Raw genomic sequence first — 23,174 nt, forward strand, 5'->3', positions numbered from 1 at the left:
GCGCAACGACTGCGCGCGACGTTGTCAACTTCGTGACACAGCACGACAGACAGCTTTTATTATTGTTTTTGGGAAGCCAAGTAACGGTTAACAGTGCTTTCTCTGGCCACTGCAGGTCAGCTGCAGCTGCGCACTGCGAACTCAAAAAATATCAGCTGTGAAGCTTTTGAGTGGCTGTCAAGTGAGCTGCAAGCTTTTACGTTGAGTAATGCCCAAAGGACGTTACGTTATTTCACAGCTGCAGCTGCACATTGCTCTCTGATCGCAAAGCTTTTGCGGGAATGTTGTGAATGCTGCTAGTTGAAAGAGACTGAGAGAGAGGGGAAGAGTGAGTTCACTCTAATAGCTTTAGTTGGGTGCTCTATGTGCTGTTGCTGCTGCTCTCAGTCAGTAGTCAGCACTTGCCCACAATTTCAATTAAAAAATGTGTAGCAGAAATTTCCAGTCGAGTCCACACATACACACCGACAGTGGGACGCTTTGGACTTGTGTTTGCCGAAACGTAACGGGGCAGTGGCCGTGGCTGCTGCTTTGCTACTACAGTGGCTGCTGCTGCTGAAGCTGCTGCCGCTGCTGTTGCTGCTATTCCCGCTGTCGACGCCTATTTCTGTAGTTGCTGCTGCTGCTGCGCTGCTTTTGTTGTTGCTGCTGTATTTGTTGGCGGCACTATTGTTTTTGTGTGATACGCGCAGCAGAGAAAGGCGATTTTCTCTTTAATTATATTTTATTTTTTTACATTACAAAAAAAATATTGTGTGCAATGCTGTTGTTGTTAGTTTTTTTTTTTTTTTGGTTTCCGTTTTGTTTTTGTTTTTTGGGTTTTTCGTTTGCCGCTTGCTATTTGTTTTTATTGCTTTTGTATGGCAAAGAGGGAGCACACGACGATGTCAAATTAATAAACCGGCCCTGACTTGACAGCAGCCACAATCACAACGACATCGAGACATGGGGAATTACAACAACAACAACAACAACATCGACTACAACAACAACATGAAGATGGCACACGCGTTGCCAAATCGTGAGCTGCGTGTTATGTGTAGATTTTGCAATTAATAATGTTGATGTTGTTGCTATTGTTGTTTTATTTCTCACTTTTTCAACACTCACTCACACTATCACAACTCACTCACAATTATTCAGCGAGACAAACTTTTGTTTGCAAATCAATTCGCGCGTTGCAAAAAATATTGTGTTATTCGATTTTGAAATTTTGTTGCTTGTTTTGCGTATGCAAAGTGGCAATAAGAGCAACAACAACAACACTGCTGCTGCCAACAATAAGCAATAAGCAATCCATTATTTTGTGACTAACACACAACACAACCGAGCGAACCGAACCAAGTAAAATGTTAATGTTAATGTTAAAATGTTAGCAACAAAACGCACGATCGAGCAGCGCTTGAGACTGAGAGACGACGGACGTCAGACGTCAGACGACGTTTTGAATCGAGAAAAGCGCGCGCGCACGGGTTTCTCTGCGTTGTGTTGTCTGTGCTCTGCTGCTGCTGCGGCCTGTCGCGACGAAACTTTGAGAGAGACTAATTTGGCCGAGCGAGGCGTGCAAGCTTCCAAGCCGTGAGTCGACTACACACGGTTCGTTTTGCTCTTTCTCCACTCTCTCGCTCTCTCGAGTATATGCGAGCAAGTGTATGAGTGAATGGTGCGAACGTATTGTTCACATGTGTGTGTGCTAGTTGTTGTGTTGTGGCTGCTGTATTATAAGCTGTTCTTTTCAATTTGATCTACCGAAAACAATTGGCAGTCTATAAACGAAACACTTGCAATAGTACGTCTATCATTCGCATACATACACACACACACACACACACACATTCCTATACACCTGTATCTACCTGTCTATAAAGTCATAAGTGAGCATTGACGTACGTTGTACAGTGGGACTAATTGCAATTACAAACTAATAGTTTTTAGCACTGAAAACAGCTGCAATGCGCCAGTTTATGGCTGATTTGTCAGCTTTAAATGCGTTTGCTTAAATTGAATAATTGAGGAAAAAGAGAGTAACAAATCGTATAATTCGATATACGTATGCTGCTGTAAAAAAAAGGTGTAAATTTGCATGCACACACATACACAAGCTCGCTCGCTTGCTCATACATGTCCAAAAAAGCGAGCGATCACACAATAGCAACACAATTTGTGAGACAGTTGAAAACAGCTGCTCAGAGTAAACTCGATAACAACAACAATAACGATAACTGCAGTGGGAGAGCGGGAGAGCGCAAATGAATGAGTGCTGAGTGCCAAAAACACAAAAACAAAACCTATAGCAAAAGCAAAATGAAATAACGAGCACAAGTACCCAACGAGGCACACGAGCAAGCAAGCAAACATACAACAATAAGCTGCGCTTACGTTACGCTCAGGTGACTCACGACTCACCAACGAGTGAAGGGCGAAACGAAGGCGGCAGTGTAAGCGGGGGCGCTCTCTTTCGGTGTTGCTTGCTTGTTCGCGCTCGCTCCCTCTCTTTGGCGTATGTGGTGTTTTTGTGCATGTGCTGTACGACTATGAGTACGAATAGTACGAGTACATTATGGCCGCTGTAAACGCAAACTGTGAGGCACTTTTGGTAGTTAGTCGCTTGCGGCGGGCTACTAACAAAATGGGCTTCGTAATGGCTGACTGGGCTGGGGCTGGGACTGGGACTGAGCCAAGCGTTAAGCGTAATGATGAGTGTATTCCACTGCATATGGATATACAGACATTTGTATGTGTGAGTGAGTGTGTGAACAACAAACCATTTATATCCGGACCTGCGGCCTGTTTTGACTTTTCATTGAAACTCGCTTGTTGCTGATGTTGTTGTTATTGTTGTTGTTGTCGGACGTTGCTGTCACTGGCATCGTTAAAAACTAAAGTCATAAAAACCAAAACTTGTGCCCACTGTGCCACACTCATTCACTGGCACACACACACACACACCTGCAAGCATAAACATGAGTTACAATACGACTATGTTTTGTATCTACTACTCTATGAGCAAGCTTGCAAGCAAGCTGCTTTGATGATGATATTAACGCATTAGGCACAAGGTACACAAAACCCATTTACCTTTTGCCTGACTTTGTCTCAGCTGTTATGAAACAATAAACAACATTCAGCGAATGATGACAAGCAACCGCAACAACAAATAACTTCATGTGAGCGAGGGCTGCTCAATATAATTGCCACACCTAACGAGTCAGCTGCACTCACTCTAATTGCATGACAGACTGCACTAAATTCACTTTCAATGCATCATGTTTTTTTTTGTTTTTTAATGCATTTTAATTTGGGTATTAAAATTCAGTTTAGTTCCAGGTTTAATTCCTGTTGGTATGTCTAATTATTGTATTGACTGTGAGAGACCCTTTAGTTATTTTCTTAAATTTCAGTTAAATTTTTAATTTTCCTAATTATTTTGTTTAATATATATAAGCTTAAAAAAATACTTAATAATGATTCCCTAAACTTCGATTTCAATTTATAGAACACTTAAATTAGTTGAAACATTTCTAGAAAAACTTTACATAATTATATATTAAAAAAGAAATTTCTAGCTTTTTCTAAAAATAACACTTTTATAGGCAATATTTTCAGTCTAATCTAATAATGTTGTAATAATTAGGAAACATTTCTAGAACAATTTCAGAAAATTGTACTTTTGTCTTTTATTAAAAAGAAATTTCTCTTTTTTCTAAAAATAACACTTTTTTATGGTCAGTATACTTTTATAGACAATATTTTCAGTCTAATCTCTAATGACAAAATGTAGATTAATTTAGCTTGTCTCGCTCATTATTTAGTCTGCTCAATTATCGCCTACACCTTGTTAATGTACAATACTTTTTGTCTATTGACTTCGTAATAAATATCTATCTAATCTTAACGTAGAACCCAAAAAAAAAAAAAAAAATGCATAGTAAAAGTATCGATATGTTTACACGTCACTTGGCCAGTTCATTTAACTAATCTAATCTTATCGGGTTGTCCAAATATTTATACATTTCCATAACTACTTGAGCGGCCCGTGACTAGGCTTACTACATACAACATCGTCGTATACGAATCGTTTTGTATATTTCATTAGTAAACATAGCGAATGTAGTTACTAACTATGCGATTACGATTACGTTTACCGACTGTTTGCCTGTTGTTGACTTGACCTTAGGCGTCTGAACCCAATTTGTGGATAAATAAATGTATAAGCATATATACTATGCATATGGCTGTCAGCCCTGTACGATTGCGGGGCCAAAAAGACCTTCAAACCTCCCCAAAAAAAACAGAAAAACGAAAAAATAAAGCTAAACACAATGATTGCGAGAGCTCGTCGCTTGCAACCCTCCACTGCTGCCTCCTCCTGGGTCTTTTCCTACCTTCAACTTGCGTGTCGCTGTCGTTGATTGCATTCGGTCGGTCATGGCTGCCACAGACTTTGCCAACTGACGACGACGACGTTGACTTTGGGTGATTAGAAAGTGAACGCTGGGCTCCGAGCTGAGACAATGGCAAACAGAGAGAGAGAGGGACAAACACACACAAGAGAGGTGGATACGGTTAATGAAGCGTGCCCATCCAGAGTAGAGATGACTGTTAAAGCATTATGGAGCGTGGCATGTTTTATTTCTTCTTTTTTTGGGGTGGTTGCAAGAGGGAAGTACGCACATACTTAATTTACTCAGTGTTACCTAAGCTGTGAAATGGCATTATGTACTTTTCCGTTGGGTTCCCCTTTTTGCCCCCATCTCTAATCCGAAATTACAGCCAAAAGGTGAGACAAAGATCGCGACAAAAGGCGATAGGCGATCAGATTCACTCTCACTCTGACTCTGACTTCGACTCTGACTCGTCGGGCATTTAATTAAATGTGTAGCAAACACAGAGGCGCCAATAATGAAGATGAAGATGAGCAGCAACAATGACGAACCACAGCAGCCGCAGCCGCAGTGGCTGCCAGAGCGGCAATCACATCAGTCAACAGCAGACACCACCGCAACAGCAGCAGCAGCAAAAAAATGGAAATGGGCAATGATTTCTATACCCGGTACTTCTAAGGTAAGAGGGTATGATAATATAGTGTTAAGCAACAGAGAAATTTAATTATAATTGATAAAGTATATGAGATCATATCTGAACATAATGCTTCCAGCAATTTTTGGATATTCCGATTTAGAATTGTAGAAAGAAATTTTGGTATATAAAGTAAAACAGTTCCAAAAAGGTATATTATATATAAAAAAATCATCTCTGAACACAATACTTCTAACATTTCTTCGATATAAAAATTGTGGAAAGGAATTTTTTTAAATTCTAAACAGTTCCAAAAAAATTTAAGAGAGATCATATCTGGACACAATTTTTGGATTCAGCTTAAAAATTGTCCGAATGAATTTTAGTATATTGAAGAAAGTTTAGAAAAGTTTATAAATTCTTAACATATTCAAAAAGGTATAATAATTTAAATAATTAAAGAGGTCACAATACTTCCGGCAATTTTTTGGATATTCGGTTTAAAAATTGTCCAAATGAATTTTAGTATATAGAAGAAAGTTTAGAAAAATGTTTATAAGTTCCTAACAGTTCTAAAAAGATAATTTAAAGTCAATCCAATTTTGATATAGGAAAATCAATAACAATGGCACTTTAGATTATTATTTTAATAAAACATATAGTAATTTTACTAAAAATTATCAAATACTATGTCAAGAATTTTTCACCAAATGAAAGTCTTATATTTGGATACTTAATATTGCTTAAGATATCGAAAAGAAACTTAACGTTAAATTTAAAATGTTGAAAGTTAAGTCAAAATAATCAATTATATTCAACAATCAACTAAAAAAAAGAATAGAAAGCCAGTATTTCATAGTCGAGCATGCTCGCTTAGCGCTTCCCTACTTATTTTCCATTTTTGCTTGCTGCTGCTCTTTATCGTTTTCTGTGTATTTTTTTTTGTGCTGTGCTGTTGAAAATTATGTTAGTGGGAAATTTTTGTTGTGGTTGCCGATGAAGTACACGACAGAAAGACGGACGGACAGACAGACAGACGGACTGACGAACGAAGCGCCGCCAAAAACTTCACTTTCACTTGCACTTCAGCAGCAGAGTCAGCGCCGCACTTCACTTCAGTTCACTTGTTTCTTCTTGGCCATGAATGAAGCATATTGTTATTGTTATTGTTGTTGTTGGTGGTTGCTATTCGCTGCTTTTTGGCTGCCCACTGGCGTCGCCTTCATCAATCACAAAACAATCACGAGAGCAGCGTGCGCCGCGGGGCCAAAAAAAAACCACAGAGGAGCAAAGCGAGGCGCAGCAATTGTGGCACGATGTGGATGTGGATGAGAAAGTGCGCCCACAAGGGTTCTATGCTCGTTAGGCTCTAAATCACGTAGCGCAGACCCAGCCCCAGCCCACCTGGCCCCCATTTTCCCCCTCCCTCCTTCACTCTATTGCCTCCTTTGGGGCATTTCTGTGTCTGCTTTCTCATCGATGTGGCGCGTTGAAATGTTCATTGGGAAAATGCATGTTTACAAGCGATTAGCAGCCTATTATTTATTTATTTATTTATGTTTCATGCAATTGTAACTCTCAGCTCAGCTGCTGGCTAAGATTATCAGCATCGAAAGATTGCCATTTTCGTAATGATCATCATCAATTCAATTGGCTAGCTTTGCATAATCTGTTCCCCACTAAATTGGACATCATTATGCGAAACTCTTTTATCTTGGTTTTTGTCTATTTTTGGTAACCTGATGCGAAGCTACTGCCTGCTTTCCACAGAAGCTAATGAACTCTTCGCTTGATAGAGAAGAGAGGAGTGCGGTATTTAAAAATTCACAAAAAACTACAACCCTTGCAATGATTTGGAAATTGTGCGAGCTGTTGAGATGTTGAGATGTCGTCATTTCGTCAGCTTCCAATTCAATGCAAATTTATACAACTGACAACGACGCAGCGACTGACGATTGCACGCTCTGTCGACAAAACAACAAAAGTACAAAACGAGAAAACCGACAACAATGCAATTGTGCCGCTATTGTACAACTCGGAAAAGTGGTGGTAGGAAAAACCTGTAAGAACATTAAGTGCACTGTGCTGTAATTGTAGATGAACTGCGGCAAACCTCTTGCTCTAGCTTGTAGATATCTACTGTAGCGAACACAGTAGTCACTCACTACTCAAAAAGCTATTAGTAAATCACTTTTCAACTTTTAACTGCTGTCATGGGAAAATAAAACATTCATACAACTTTTTTTTCGCATCGCTTTTAGTGAAATTGTATAATAAGTAAATAACATATTACTTTAAGCTCGTGCAAAGCTGCAATTTCGTTTAATATCTAAAATTACTAAAATAATGATCAGCAAAAATAGAATAAGAAGAGGATAAATAGGTATTTAAAAAGTGAAATGTGGAAGCTAAAAATTAACATTCAATAGAACTAATAAATCATTAATCATTGTGAAAATATTCGAATAAAGAATTTAAAAAAAAATCAGTTTCCTTAATTTTGCAATAAGAAATTCCCCGATTTACTTTACTGTCGAATAAAAATGTAATTTAATTAGTGAAAATATTCAAAAGAATCTTGTTTTAAACATTGCAATTCCTTCAACTTTCCATCTTTACATTAATGGATGAACAGGCATAAGAAATGATCGATTTGCGTCATTTGATCGATCTAATTTTATATACGTGCATTAAATGCACATTCAATGAATAATAAAGAACATACTTCATTCAAAATTAACTACTTGAAACATATTCAAAAGAATCTCTTATAAATATTTACAGCTGCTTTTACTTCACACACCTTAAATTGATGGATTATTACAAATACATGATCGATATCTGTCATTGATCGATCTACTTTTAAATACATGTAAACACATTTTTACTATGTTTAATATGTAGTGAAATTATCCACTTGAAAATATTCAAAACAGTTGTTTCTGAACATTTTAGTTGCTTTCATTTCACACCCCTTAAATTGATGGATTATTACAAATACAATAAATGATCGATATGCGCCATTTATCGATAGACGTAAACAATACCAAAGTGCAAGTAATCGATCATTTGTGGCTTATCAACATTAAACAAGTTCTTTGTTCTGGCATTTCCCACAAACACACTTACACATACGAACTCATGTATCGAGCTTTATCTAGCGTGTCATATAGCCTCTAATAATCGCATACACTGCAAATTTTTACGCCCGCTGATTACAGGGCAAAACGGCAAAGTACTTTTCGGCTAAGTTCTCGGCTTTGTTGTGTTGTGATTCTCTTTGCTTTGCTTTTGCTTTTGCTGTGCTTTGCATGCATTGTGGATGTGTCCACAGCAACAAAATCAACGGCGTCGACTGCGACTGCGACTGCGACTAACTGGAACTCCAGAAATTTGGCACACAACTAGGACGACAACAGCAACAACTACAACTACAAGTAGTAACAGTAACAAGAGTGGAAGTGGCAATAACAACAACAACGGAGCTACAAGAACTGGTAACTGGTCTGCAGCAACCGGCAACCGGCAGCTAAGAAAAAAAAACTGAGGCAACACCTCCGCCAACCGCCTCGTTACCCACACATGACGTCAGCCGGTTGGTTGGTTTGCAACTCTTCTTAACTGGTTTTTCAGTTTGTTAATTTAGATGCTTTCTTGATGCTCTTTTCGGCTGAATGTGTAAATACATTTGCGTAGGCCTACAAACCCAGAAGCCTACTAAAACCGCCCCGACGGATGCCAAAGAAATCGCAACCCGATTTCATATTGATAAAAAACCAAATAAAAAGAAGACTGACTTTCAATTAGCAAACGATGGCTAAAAGTATTCGGAGAGAGAGTGAAAAAGCTAGATCACGTGGATCAGATCATTTAGAGGCAATTAAAGGCACACTTTGAACTTGAAATTTGCATCGCGAGACAAAGGCAATAAAGTCAAGTGGAATAATATATTTAAATAGCATGACTTTCGAAACAAAAGCTGGGCGCTGAAACTTCAGATACAAATAGATAAACAGATACAAAAACAGAGAGAGAGAGAGAGAGAGAGAGACTTGCTGAAAGATCACTTGAACCACATGTCAGATGATTAAATGCTAAATAGCAGCTACTAACTAAGTACACAATTAATGTGCTAACTTCCATTAGTTTCGTTCCGTAGATATATGCAAAATGAACTCTTTGCACTCTTTTGAAAACTCAAGGCATAAACACACACATAGTATATATTTAACTAGTTTGACTTTTGTTATAGCAACACAAATGTGAAATCTAGTTTGGTTTTTATGTGATTTATCAACGTGATGAGTAAGTCTGGTTTAATGTCTTTCGTCTATCTGTTTTTGTTTGCAGTGAAGCGTGCATTTCCTTATTGGCTTTAATTTTGTGATTTTATTATGGACAAATAGTGAATAACTTTTATGTCATTTATGGCTAATATTGAGGTCTGTTTTGTAGTACTTTAGCTTTGATTATTACCAAACAAAAAAAGTGGTTATAATTATAATAATTGCCAGCTTAAGCAGAGAGAAAAAAACAGTCATGGCCGTATCGCAAGACGCAAGCATAATAAAAAAAAACGATACCGACTTTATATTAAAACAAAACTGAGAGCCAACTCAATTACAGTACATATCAATTAGCTTGTTATGCAAATTGTTTAACAATAATTAAGTTCAATTTTCTGCAATTATCGAGACAAGAAATAGGGCAGCAAAAATCACAACCCTTAACCCTTAACAACGTCTAAGTACAATATACAATTCCAGCTGCACTATGAATTAATAATCGGGGTTTGCTTCTATATATCGCACACGTCTTTCGCTGTGCTATCAATTGGCCCTAAGGTTTATAGTTTATTTTTCCGCGGAAATGCTATACACCAATTAGACGATTGTCGTAAAGAAACAAGTGCATGATAATGGTTGTCAGTCGCTGTTACACTTGCATTTGACTCGAAAGACCTATTGACAGTTATGTACATATAATCACGTGTTTATCATGGAATTTTGTATGCGCGTGTCTCATCGTGGGAGTCACTGAGCGTTACGTCTGCTACTAGTACTATCTGTATCCATAGTATGTTATGTATCTATCTACTACTACGAGCAAGCAGCACTTGTATCTATCGAACAAATATATGCAAATGTGCTTATGTGTGTCATGTGCTTGTAGCCAAAATGTCAGAGTTCAAGGCTTTAGTAGCTATGCTTTTTATGTAACTGTCAGCTAGCAAATGTACATGTCCAATACATATATATGTACATATATATATTTTGTTGCCACACAGTACAGAACGTGAACGTGCACGGAAAAAGGATATCAGCTTATTTTCATGCCAAAATAATCGATTTTTTTTCCAATTGAATGGGCTTTCGAAATAATCTAAGCCTGTCACATCCGGCTGCCAGTTAACTGCACACAAAAGGTATTTACTTAACACAATTTTTGTGACTATTTCCATCATAAAGTTGTCACAACTTTGCCGAACTCACATTCCACAGCAGCAGCAGCAGCGGCAATAAAAAATCGTAGCATACTTTTACGCTGCGGCATAACTAATAATAGTGTAGCATACTTGCAGCTGTCAAGTGGGCAGGTTATAAAAGTGTTGCCTACTTTTGCGCTGAATGAAATCCAATTCAACTCGTTGAAATAGTGCATTGTGCATTGGGACTGTTGTGTGGGTGTTTTATGTGGTGGGCGTCGTCGTCGCTGCCTTTTGTTGTTATCCCCACAAGAGAGATGGAAGTTCGTGTGTGGGCCAATTGGAGGGTGGGGCCAAACTATGTGTGGGCAGGCAGCAAGAGGGAGTTGGGGGAATAATCATAGAAACACAAACAGCAGAGATGTCATTGATTTTTGCCGCAGCTGCTGCAGCTTCGGTGGGATGGATGCGGATGGTTGTGTGTAGGCGTTTATTGCGTCACAAGCGACCTCGTCAAGGCGAACCTTGAACTGCCGGCAGCTAGACGCATTTGCGGGGGCGTCAGCTGGAGCAATTTTGTGAACGAAGGATGCCCCACAAGTGCAACGCAAGTTAAGGATAAAAAAAGAGAAGAAAAAAAGGATAAGGATAAGGACTTTCCACTTACCAGTAGATCTCATTGGAGGTAATCATATTGGTGGTCTTGTAGTACTGGGCGGCCGTATAGCTGCTCATTGTGTATAGATAAATAACTTCCTTTATATACGTACGTAGAATATATATGTATTTGTGTTTTATGGGGTTTCAGTTTCGTGCTAGTTAAGGCAGACAGCGACCCTTCAGTGCAATGTGGGCAGTGTCTAATGAAACGGAATTGTTGTTGTCGTTGTTTGTTGTTTGATTATATTTTTGGTTACTGTGGAACTAGGTTCGAGATTCTTTTATGGACGGTTTACAACACTTTGGCACCAGAGCGATAGATACACGTAGTAGTCGAAGCAGTAGTAGAAAAAATCAATAGAGACGCAAGCGGGCAAAGAATTTCACTTCACTTTTGAGCCAATTTCGCGATTAAACTACATATATGTACTTATAGCGAGTATTTATAATCCACATATATATCTGCCATATATACTAGCAGCAATCTCATCGCATTATTAACGCCCAGCGGGGCAGAAGGAGGGCGACAAGAGACGACGACGACGATGGCGATGTATTTGCCGGGGTTGGCCGCAGACAAACGAATACATACACAGGCGACTGCGACGGAGGTAGGCGGGGGGCGGGACGTTTGCGAAAAGTACGAAAAAACAAATACAAAAAAACAAAAAAACAATAGAATACAACTGAAAACGGGACACCGAGAGACACTCGCGAGGATACCTTGTTGTATCTCAACAGGGATCCCTAGACACTAGAGACACACTAGACACTAGAGAAAAACACTAGAACACTAGAGAGCTAGCGCTAAGTGGCGCCTCTACTACATGGGATCTACAATAAGTTGATGTATATATTTATGTGAAAAATGTTGCTAGGCGGAAAAGCGTCTGGCGAAAAACTAACGTCGGCTAACTGTATGGCGAGACTGACTACAACGGGGCTGCTACGCTCAGCTCCTGAGCTACTGAGCTGGGAGCGTTACTAAAGGCGTCGACAGAGCCAAAGCGGCGTCAACTGCTCAGCAAAACTGAGAGAGAGCGACCCTCCGAGAGAGTGAAGAGAGAGTAAGAACCCTTGGCAGATGGAACAGATGTGAGTGCGGGTTGTTTTCCTATGTTCCCTCGTCTCGTCGCGTCTCGTCTCGGGCTGCGTCTCATTTACTTTTTGGGCCGGGTGGTTGCTTCGACTCGTGTCGTGTCCCTTTGCCAGAGACTTGGCAATTTGCAACTGCAGCTATGCAACACAGCAATTGCATTGCAGGACAGCTGCTGCTGTCAATTAACTGCCTCCCTCTCTCTCTCCCTGGTCGTACTGCCAACTTGCTGATTGGACCAGGCCAATAACTTCAGTTCATTCGCTTGCATTGAGTAATTGTCGCTTAAATAGTTTTATGCGCGCATTAAAAATCATTAAAACTGCAAAACGAGTCCATTAACAACAATTTGCCGAGCGCAGTCACTGAGCGAGATAGCTATAGATAAACCAGAAAGAGAGAGAGACCGAATAAGTGAGAGAGTATTGGAGCGCCAAAAGGGGGGACGCTCTCTCTCTCTCACTTTCTGTGGCTGTTTTAGGGGTTGCTTTGGATGCCGTCGCACACATTTTGTTCACAATACCTTTGGGTTAAACGTGAGCAAAGCGAATCCGGAATGTTTGCTAAGGACGACAACAACAGCTTTGAGTGCCTGAGGAGTCCTTAAGATGTACGACGCAAGAGGGCAAGAGACTTTAGGGCAATTTATTGCCCACCCTTATTTGCCAAAATCGGGGTGAACGCAAAAAAGAGACACAGAGAGATAGAGAGAGCAACGCTCAGAGAGCGAACCTAAGCCAAAGAGAGCGCAAACAGCGTTGCCAGCTCGAAAAATGTACACTGCAAGAAAAGTGTGCTGACTAATTGCAATCGCATTACCAGCTGAGCCAATTAACTTCACTTACTTGTCTTCCCATTTAATAAGACAAGTAATGAGTATTGTATCAATAATGTAATAATCTGGTATTATAAGAATTAATGACCCTGGAGTTAGTCAAGCAATATCTTCAATGTACATTTTATGTTTTCATTTAAATTCCTATTTATTAATTACTCATTGGGGTTGAATTTAAATTAATGTAAATAGATTTGGTAAACCGTAGCGTCTATTTTTAAGTTCATTTCAAGCGATAACAATGTAATATTTATTTCTCATTGAATCACAGCTCATTTGGAACAATTCATTTATACAGATGTTTTAGTTTATCGATAAATAGAGAATTTTAATTGCGCATCTTTAACAAATGCGAACTACTGTTTTTTATTTAAATATTTAAAAAAAATTATTGTTAAGGAAATCTTTTCTTATATTCAGTCAATTCAATAGCTTTTAGCTTTAGGTATTTCTTCAAAATCGGATTCTAATTACTTACTTCAACAATTCCCTTTACAATTCCAAAGAATTTCATGACTGAATTTGAATATAGCGATAAATACATTTGACTTCACTAGTTAGTGGAAAAATATCAAACATATAAAAAAAAACAAATAATAACAAGAAATTTTGTTTTTTATCATAGCCTAAAGATGCTTTAAGACTAAATCCTAATTGGTTACTAATTAGGTTTTCAATCTAAATCATCACTCGCATTAAATTTCAATCAAACCATAAAAGATTATGCTCAACACTTCAGAGACTTTTCTTAACTAGACCTTTAACAAATAGTTTAGAGAATAAAATAAAACTGTCTGTTTTCAAAAGATAATCCATATCTTTCTAATCCGAAGAACAAACCCTTGGCTGACATCAATAATAAATCACTTTGGCGCACAATTCCCAGGCGTTATTAGGTTCTTTTTTATGGCTGCATCGCATGGCATCGAGTGGCGTCGAGTTAAATGTGAACGAGAGACATGTATTGAAGCAAAAACCCAGAAAAAGTGACGAATTGAAAACTTCTTTTGGGAACTCCTTTCCCTCAAACCTCAAACCTCGAACGTTGACTGCGTGCGTGCTCGAGTGTCGGCAATTGCAGTGTAGGTGGGAGTGTGGGAGTGTCAGGGGGAAGGGAGAAGTGTTGCAGTGGGGTGGTTGGTTGCTCGACTGCTGTCTGCACTTTCTATGGCCCCGTTGCATGCAATGCAACCAGCCAACAAACAACAATAAGCACTTGACGCTCACAGCGAGGTTACCCCCAAATGAGACTTTTGCCTTCGACTTCGATGTCGAGTTCGTCTTCGATGTCGACTTGAATAGACGAGCGCGCTTTTCAAATACTAGACGCGCGGCAATAAGCATTTAATAATCGGCAGCAGCAACAACACATTGCGGTAATTGGCAACTGCAGCAAACTGCAAACTGCAATTGTGAGACGACACCGCTACAACAAGAAAGAAAATAAACCTTATTCCTCTTGGCAGTTTCTTTGTGCATTTGATTGTGTGAAAAAGAGCAAAGGAAAAACACAACAACAAAGTTCAAAAGTTTGTGAATGCGCTTCTCATGGATTAATTTTTGAAGCGACAAGTGGACACGTTGCACTGTGGAGAGTGTGGAGTGTAGACAAGTGGAGTTTGGAGTGTGGGAGAGAAAGAAACATGCTCTCGGGTGCACGCCCCCCAATTGAAATGGGTCAAACGCATTAGTGGCACGACAACGACGCATCAGAAATGCAACTTTGAACTAGATAAAAATTGTTGAGTTGTATCTTTTCTCTCTGTGATGTTGTTGCTGCTCCCCTCTGAAGCTAAGACAAACAAACTGAAAGATGAGAAGCCAAAACAAACCCAAAGAATGCTTCAAGTGTAAACAAAAGCGCAGCAGCCTCAACAACAACAACAACAACTGAAAGCAACTCACAGAATTATCATCGAAATGAACTCGAAATGAAAATGGAAAATGGAAATGAAGCTGCAGACCAACTTCGAGTAGGCAAATTGTGTGTGTCTGGCTGGAAAAAGCAAAAGAATTTTCCATATCCAGCTGCCAAGAAGATGACAAGTTATTAGCTAGGTGCAGTACTTAAACTGAATGTAACTGCAAATTTAGCACTCGCTGCTCATGGCAGCTAATTATGATAAATAAATAATCAAGAATTGCATTCCTAAGAAGCAGTCGACTCTCTCTCTCGAGGAAAATGGGAAAAAGGGAGATGTCTGTCTGTCAGTCAGCGAGCAAAATTTGTATAAATGGAGCAGCTGCCAACCATGCCAATCTCCCCTCTCTGTCTCTCCCACAGTCTCTCTCTCTCTGTCGTTCTTTGTCAACTGTGTAAAAGTCAGCAAACGCTAAAGAGCACACCAGGAGGGAGCCGCGCATATTCAGAGGGGGAAGTGGGGAGGGGGAGGCTGCAGTGGGGCATGCAACTTCAGTGCACTTCATGTTGCAGTTTGGGGTGGAGGCGCCTCAAAACACGGTCTTTGACACATTATAAAATCGCATGGCGACGTCATTAAGGACTATTAAATGCTCTACATTAACTGCAAATTAAATTCAAATTACAAAATAATGAGAACTTAATATTCCACCTGATTATAGTTAAGAATATGTTAAATCAGTTTGATTCATATGCATTTATTATTTAAATTCAGATTACAAAATAATGGCAACTTAATATTGGAGCTAATTATAGTTAAGAATATGTTAAATCAAATGAATTTTTATTATTTTTTATTATTTAAATTCAGATTACAAAATAATTGCAACCTAATATTCCAGCTAATTATAGTTTAGAATATGTTAAATCAGTTTGATTCTTATTCATTTATTATTCAAATTCAGATTACGAAATAATTGCAACTTAATATTCCAGCTAATTATAGTTTGGAATATGTTCAATCAGTTTTATTCTTATACTTTTATGCGCATGTTATTAATCAAGCACTTTTTTACGTGCTCAACTCGAGTTTAATTAGATTATCTTTCTACTTTACTATCTTTTCAATTTCTTGCACTTGTCTGAGTAATAATGATTAGCCAGTTGGGTGTGGAAATGAGTGTTTCGTTTATTAGATAGCTGCGTTATTTGCACTTGAACTTATCAATTTCAATTGCTTTTTTTTGTTGTTGTAGGAAACTGAGCACAAAGCAGGAGATTGCGTTAGAATTGCCATGAAAGTATGACAATGGCAGAAGTGGAACTTGTTGATTTGTTTTCAAACTTCGATAGTTTTGTCGGTGAAACTTCATTGAAGAGATAATTGTTGGCTGCTAAATCGGATTTTCCTACTTTAAATTTATGAAATTAATCTTTAACTAGAACTTTGAAGTTTACTTTGCCATGGACTATAAAAATTATGTAGATATTGATATAAGATATTGATAGACTTGCATAATAAAAATATTGTAGATATTGATATACGATATTGACAACTTACCTAAGACACGAACATGTTGAGCTTGTTAATTCTGAAGCCATCGAGTAGATAAGTTAAAACTCTTGTATCTTAATTATAGACAGTGAACTCATTAGAAAAATAAAATATTCCAAAACTTGTTGATTGCTTACTATAGTATTGGATTCTATCTTTCCTTACTTTAGTATTGGCTTCTATGATCTTTCCTTACTTCAGTATTGGCTTCTATGATCTTTCTTAAATCATTTAGTACACAGAGAGAAATAAATCTAGATTGAAAAATGTTGCTTTAAGATTCTTTCGATCTTAAGACAAAAAATACTATCTTAAAATATTTTAGGTTGAAAAAATCTTGAGTCAAAATTTGTGTGCTGTATTTGTATTTTAAGATTAAAAACATCTTATTTTAAGATTGAAATCTATATTTAAGAATGTTTTATTCTAGATTAAAAAGAAGATATAGAGTATAAATTGTAAAATATGATTTTTGGCTTGTCAACTCAAGATCTGTTAAGCTGAAATTAAGTTTTTAGAACTCAAAAGTTGATCACTAAACAATTTAAGAAGTGAATAAAGTTTAGTTGAATTTCAGTTCATTACTAAACGATCTAAGTATTGAATATTCCTAAAAGTTAAAGTTTAGTTTGTTAAATTGGTTCTACATATTTCAGAAAATCAGACAGTTCTCCCATCTAAAAACTGAGGCTATTTGGCAGCTCTCAAGCTGCATCTCAAAGTGAAGATGCTTCAGTCAGGAGTTCAACAGACGCTGCACAAGAACAAAGAGGAGAAAAACGCATTGAAAGAAGTGCCATTGGGCCGAGCGTTGTTCCACTGGGAAAGATGCATGCAAAACGCCTCCGCCTCCGCCCCCGCGTCTCCAGTCTGCATTCCCTTTACGCTGCAGTTAGAGCCCTCAAGAGTGGCCCTGCAGCGAAAAGGCAAGAGAAGAGGAGAGGAGAGAGGAAGGTAGGGAAGTTGAAGTGAGCGCCACAGGACGATGACGTTTCGTTAGGCGTAGGAAAAGTGTGCTGAGATTTTGTTGTGCTGCATATTTGCGAAAAATTGCAAGCGACTTTTCGAGAGAATGAGAATGAGAGAAATGAAATGGGCACAACAGCCATAACTAAACACACACACACTCGCACACACTGTCGGAGGCGGTTTTGGTTGCATCAACGCGTCATCCCCAATGTGTCATTGTGTGAGTGCGCTCGTGAGTGTTTCCACTGTAGTATATATTTTTCATCTTCTTCTCTGTTGCTGCTATTTTTTTGGGTGCGTTGTATGTGGTGGAATGAATACTTTTACAGTTTGTTAAACTCTATTTTTAGAGCGTTTGCGACGCGGCGGCCACAAGGAAAAATCTGCGTTGATGTTGCCTTGATGTTGTTTTTGGACCGTGTATATTTACATATATATCAATGTATGTGTGTGTGGGGGCGCTTGTTGGCTTAGTTATTGGAGAGTCTGTTGCATGTTTTGTTAATATGACAAACACGAATTGAGACTTTAAAAACATTTCGGGAATCAAGCGATTGCTTCAATTTGTCACGTCTAGACTGGAGTTAGGGGGTGGAGGAGGGAGGAGGGAGGTAGGTACGAGACGAAGCTGTGTTAATTGGGTAGCGTAATTAAAATAGAGCGAGACAGCAGAAGTAAAGGTGTGTATGTGTTGGGGGTGCTGTAGACGCAATTAACGTTAACTTAATTTTCATGAAAGTGCCAATGAATGTGGCATGCAACAAGCATGTGCAAAGACTTGCTCTTGCTCCTCTAGCTGTGGGTGATGTCCGTCTGCTTGTGAATCGATATAAACGTTTAGTTTATGTTTGTTTGTCTTCCCACGGCAACACGTTGAACTCAATCATCGTCCCAGGTCTGCTCTCAATGCTGCTGCTGCAGCTATGATGATGATTTCTATACCGCAAAACCAAGTCGACACTGCAGTGTAATATAATCACAAGTCCGGCAGGCAGGCAGGCAAAAAACAACAAGTACGAAAGCTACAGTTGAGTGTACTCGACTGTGAGATACCCGCTACCCATTTTGAATAAAAGCAATATATTTTGCGGTATTTTTCTCCAAATATACCAAATATACTGCAAAAATAATAAAGATATACCAAATGGTATATGTGGTATATCGATATAGTACCGCATTCAAAATATACGATAGACGGCTGAATATACCAAATTGTCAGCCTAAAACCCCTAGTAAGAAGGCGTTTTTATACCCGCTACCCATAGGGTAGAAGGGTATTATAACTTTGTGCCGGCAGGAAATGTATGTAACAGGTAGAAGGAGGCATCTCCGACCCTATAAAGTATATATATTCTTGATCAGCGTCAACAGCCGAGACGATATAGCCATGTCCGTCTGTCCGTCTGTGTGTCTGTCCGTCTGTCCGTCCGTCCGTATGAACACCTAGATCTCAGAGACTATAAGAGATAGAGCTATAATTTTTTTTCGACAGCATTTCTTATGTTTGCACGCAGATCAAGTTTGTTTCAAATTTTTACCACGCCCACTTCCGCCCCGCAAATCAAAAAAATCGAATAACAAGCGTAATTTTAAAGCTAGAGTTGCGAATTTTGGTATAAAGTATAATTACTACAGTATTTATGATTCCTGAAAATTTGGTTGCGATCAGATAAAAATTGTGGAAGTTGTTAAAGAAATACTTTTGTATGGGCAAAAACGCCTACTTACTAGGGGTCTTAGTTGCTTTGGCCGACAATCTGGTACATTGTGCCGTCTATGGTATATTTTGAATGGTGTGCTGTATCAATATACCAAACATACCATTTGGTATATTTTTAGTATTTTTTTAGTATTTTCGGTATATTTTGAAAATAATACCGCAATATTTTGCCCCTATTAAAAATGGGTAGCGGGTATCTCACAGTCGAGCACACTCGACTGTAACTTTCTTACTTGTTTCCCATACAAAAGTATTTCTTTAATAACTTACACAATTTTTATCTGATCGCAACCAAATTTTCAGGATTCATAACTACTACAGTAATTATTGTATATACCAAAATTCGCAACTCTAGCTTTTAAATTAGGCTTGTTATTCGATTTTTTTGATTTGCGGGGGCGGAAATGGGCGTGGCAAAAATTTGAAACTAACTTGATCTGCGTGCAAACATAACAAATGCTGTCAAAAAAAAATTATAGCTCTATCTCTTATAGTCTCTGAGATCTAGATGTTCATACGGACAGACACACAGACGGACAGACGGATATGGCTAGATCGTCTCGGCTGTTGACGCTGATCAGGAATATATATACTTTATAGGGTCGGAGATGCCTTCTTCTACCTGTTACATACATTTCCTGCTGGCACGAAGTTATAATACCCTTCTACCTTATGGGTAGCGGGTATAACAACAACTCAAACACAGCTCGGTTCAACTCTCTAAACAGCCAACTATGTTACACCAAAGAGAGTCATAATACAAGCAACTAAGTAGAAACAACATTTGCAACTGCAATAACAACACATCTAACAACAACAATTGCAGTAACTACAAAGGCTACAAAATAGTCGGTAACTAGAAATCACACAAGTAAAAATCTCTGCTCGAAGTTTGAATGCACTCAATGTTTGTAATCCGGGGCAACAAGCTGGGTTTCAATTTCCAGATTACGCCTGTTAAATCAACTTTGAAAATAGAAATTGTTGATTCACATGGAAAATGCATTTATTGATTGCGACTTCGTTTCGAGTGTGTGTGTTTGTAAACATGTGAATACTTTGGAAATGCGTCTGCCTCAATCAATGAGTGAATGGCCATGAATATTAACAAGTAAATAATGATCGATAACACGCCTCGAGAGTGTTTGATTATTATGCTCAAATATATTTTATTGACTCTGACAACTTATGGTTATAGAAAGCGATTTCAATAAAGTAAAATAGTTTATTTTTATTTGTGGTGGCTATTAATGTTTGGAAATGTCGTGATGACAATAATTTATGAATTTACATGATCGAAAGTTGAGCCAGAAGTTAAGTGATTATTATAAATGCAAGTAAGGGAATGCAAGAAAAAATCACTTTTGAAATATATTCATTTGATAAAAATATGAAGTTCAATTCTAATTTCTATTTGTGCAAAAACGAAAATAAAAAAAGAGCAATTTTATTTTCCTTAGAAGCAAAACAGTGCGGTATTATCATTTAAACTTACCAAACTAAAGTACCAAAAATACTGAAATATACTGAAGCATGTATTTGGTATATTGGTTAAAAAACTGCTGTCCCGAAAAAAATCTAGCTTAATTTCTTACAGACAGACAGATAAATAGCGGGTATAAAATACTGAAAAATACTGAAACATGCCGAAATGTATATTCGGTATATTTTTTTTAAAAAAAAGTTCTGTCCAAATATAGCTCTATATCTTATATAGACAGACGGATAACAGCTATAAAATACTGAAAAAATACTAAATCATACAGAAATATATATTTTTGGTATATTTATTTAAAAAAGTGCTGTTCCAATATTAAATTTAGCTCAGTTTCTTGTAAACAGACGGATATCGGGTATAAAAAGGTAAAACTTGGAAAAGTTGCAGTGCAAAGATCTGCAATTAATGCAGTTGAGAATGAATATGCTGAATCTTTACTTTATCAAAGAAGCATTAGAAATAGAAATTCAGAAAGAATTGTAAGCTTTTTTCTTAACAAAATAAGATAAGAAATAGAAATTGACAATGAATTGTATTCGAATTTCTCGTTAGTATATAAATATACTATAAAAGTTTACTATTGAATGTTGAAAGTACAAATGTAAAAGAAAAAGCTAAGAACATGAAGTATTCTACTCACAATATATAATATAGATTGATACTCTTGAAATAAATTACACACGCAGGTTTCTTACTAAATTATTTCTATAAATTAATTGCTACAAACCGCAGCAGATTAAATATATAGATTAGAGAGACTCAACTAGTATTTTCCTTCCCATAGAATAAAATTTGCTTGTGATTATGATTTAATGGGTGACGAAAGACATGTGAACATACACTCAATTTGACTCTCCACTGTTTTTAGATCTGATCCACGAAGCAGCAGATGAAAGGCAGTTTATTCATCTTTCAATATTAAACAATGTCCAAAACGTAATTAAATTATCAGCATTACTTCAATTACGCTGCCCCTTATTAAAAATTCAGCATGCTCGTCTCGCTTATTAGAGTATAATTCAACAACTGGTTGTCAGCACTGGGCAGCGACACCAAGTGACCAACGAGGGGGGAGAGAGGGCGCACTGAGAGTGAGAGGAAGACAGAGAGATGAGATGAGAGAAGAGGGAGACACAGAAGGGGGGGAGGCTTTATGACGACGCTGCTGACAATCGATTAATGGGCCACGTAAATGGCTATCTTCTGGTTGGTTGGTTGGTTGGTTGACTGGTTGCTCGTGGTTTTTCTTGGTCTCTTGGCCAAGCTGGCTAGCTGGTCAGCTTGGTGTTGACCAAGTTGGAGTGCTTGGGTCAGAGCGCTAAAGCGTTGAGCTAACTGAATTCGCTTTCAATTTGCATGTTTTTCAGTTTTCAGTTTTCGTTTCACGTTTTGTCGTTTTCGATTTCGCTTTTTATTTGTAATTTGGTTGAATGAATGAAATAAACATAAACACGGCATTAATACACAAAATACGAGTCGATCGATTGAGTGTGTGTGTTGTTGGTAATACATATAAATTTTATATTCATATTCGTGTGTATTTATTGTGGGCGTTTTTGCTGAATGCGTCTCGAGCGGCGCCGTTGCGACGACGCTGACGACGCTGACGACGGTCACCAATCACTTGGCGACTGCGCACAGCCCGAACTCAGAGAGGGGGAAGAGAAGGGAGACGCGTTGCCGCTGGCTGCGTCCGTTGACGTTGGCGAGTTGAGGTTGCACAGAGAGAGAGAGCTAAGGTCAAGCCCCAAGAGCTGCCGCTGATGAGTGATGAGCGGCGGTGGCAAGTTGTATTTGTCGCCCAAAAAAAAAAATGAAAAATAAACCTAAAAATATAAATCGCAAAGCGCCCACACACACACACGCTCACACACACTCACACACACTCGCACAGCTGTTGAATTGACGTGCTTTTAATTTTCGAAAAATTAAATTTGAATATGCGGGGGAACTCGAAGGCAGAGACGGAGGAAGCTGCTGTTGCTGTTGCTGCTGATGTCTCTGCACTCAAAAACCGATAAAGTGTCTAAGGGGGGAAACAAAGAGAGAAGGGGACAAAGCTGTATGAGTATGAGTATGAGTGTGTGTGTGTGTGTAGAAATTAAGCAACAACGCATTTTCTTGGCACCAGACGCAATTGGGGCGTGCTGCTGCATGGGGCATGAGGCAAGAGGCAAGCAGCAAGCGGCAAGCAGCTTGAGGCGTGGTGCGTGGCCAATCGGGGGGTCAGCTGTAAGCTGAAGGAAGTACGCACTCATAGCCCTGAGGGGAAGATGGCGCATTGAATTTGGGTCAATGTACAAAAGACAAGAAGAGCCCAACAACCAACAACCAAAAACAAAATAAAAGAAAATCAAATGCCCAAAAACAAAAGCACATATATTTTTCATTCTCTCATTTTTCTTCGTTTTTCATTCTTGTCGTTTTTTAATGTTTTTATAATTTTTTTACAACAAGAAAAGAAGAAAATAAACACACATTGCATCTTTTTAATTGCTGTTTTGAAAGAAATTTTTGCTCGATTTTTATGCTGCGC

At 38.3% G+C, this 23,174-nt stretch overlaps 1 protein-coding gene across 2 annotated transcripts in view; it reads right to left on the bottom strand.

Moving 5' to 3' along the window:
• Nucleotides 1-23,174, bottom strand: part of LOC133843077 (IQ motif and SEC7 domain-containing protein 1) — a 46,331-nt gene that overhangs the window by 14,323 nt on the left and 8,834 nt on the right. The window contains exon 1 of one of the 2 annotated variants that reach the window (XM_062276453.1): nt 11,112-11,978. The exons of the other annotated variant lie outside the window; for it this stretch is intronic. Coding sequence (XP_062132437.1) covers nt 11,112-11,179 — 68 coding nt within the window. The 5' untranslated portion in view covers nt 11,180-11,978. Of the gene's footprint in view, nt 1-11,111; nt 11,979-23,174 lie in introns of those variants that run through there. 2 annotated transcript variants of the gene reach the window in all.

Source organism: Drosophila sulfurigaster, chromosome 3, assembly GCF_023558435.1.
Source record: "Drosophila sulfurigaster albostrigata strain 15112-1811.04 chromosome 3, ASM2355843v2, whole genome shotgun sequence".
Taxonomy (NCBI): domain Eukaryota; kingdom Metazoa; phylum Arthropoda; class Insecta; order Diptera; family Drosophilidae; genus Drosophila; species Drosophila sulfurigaster.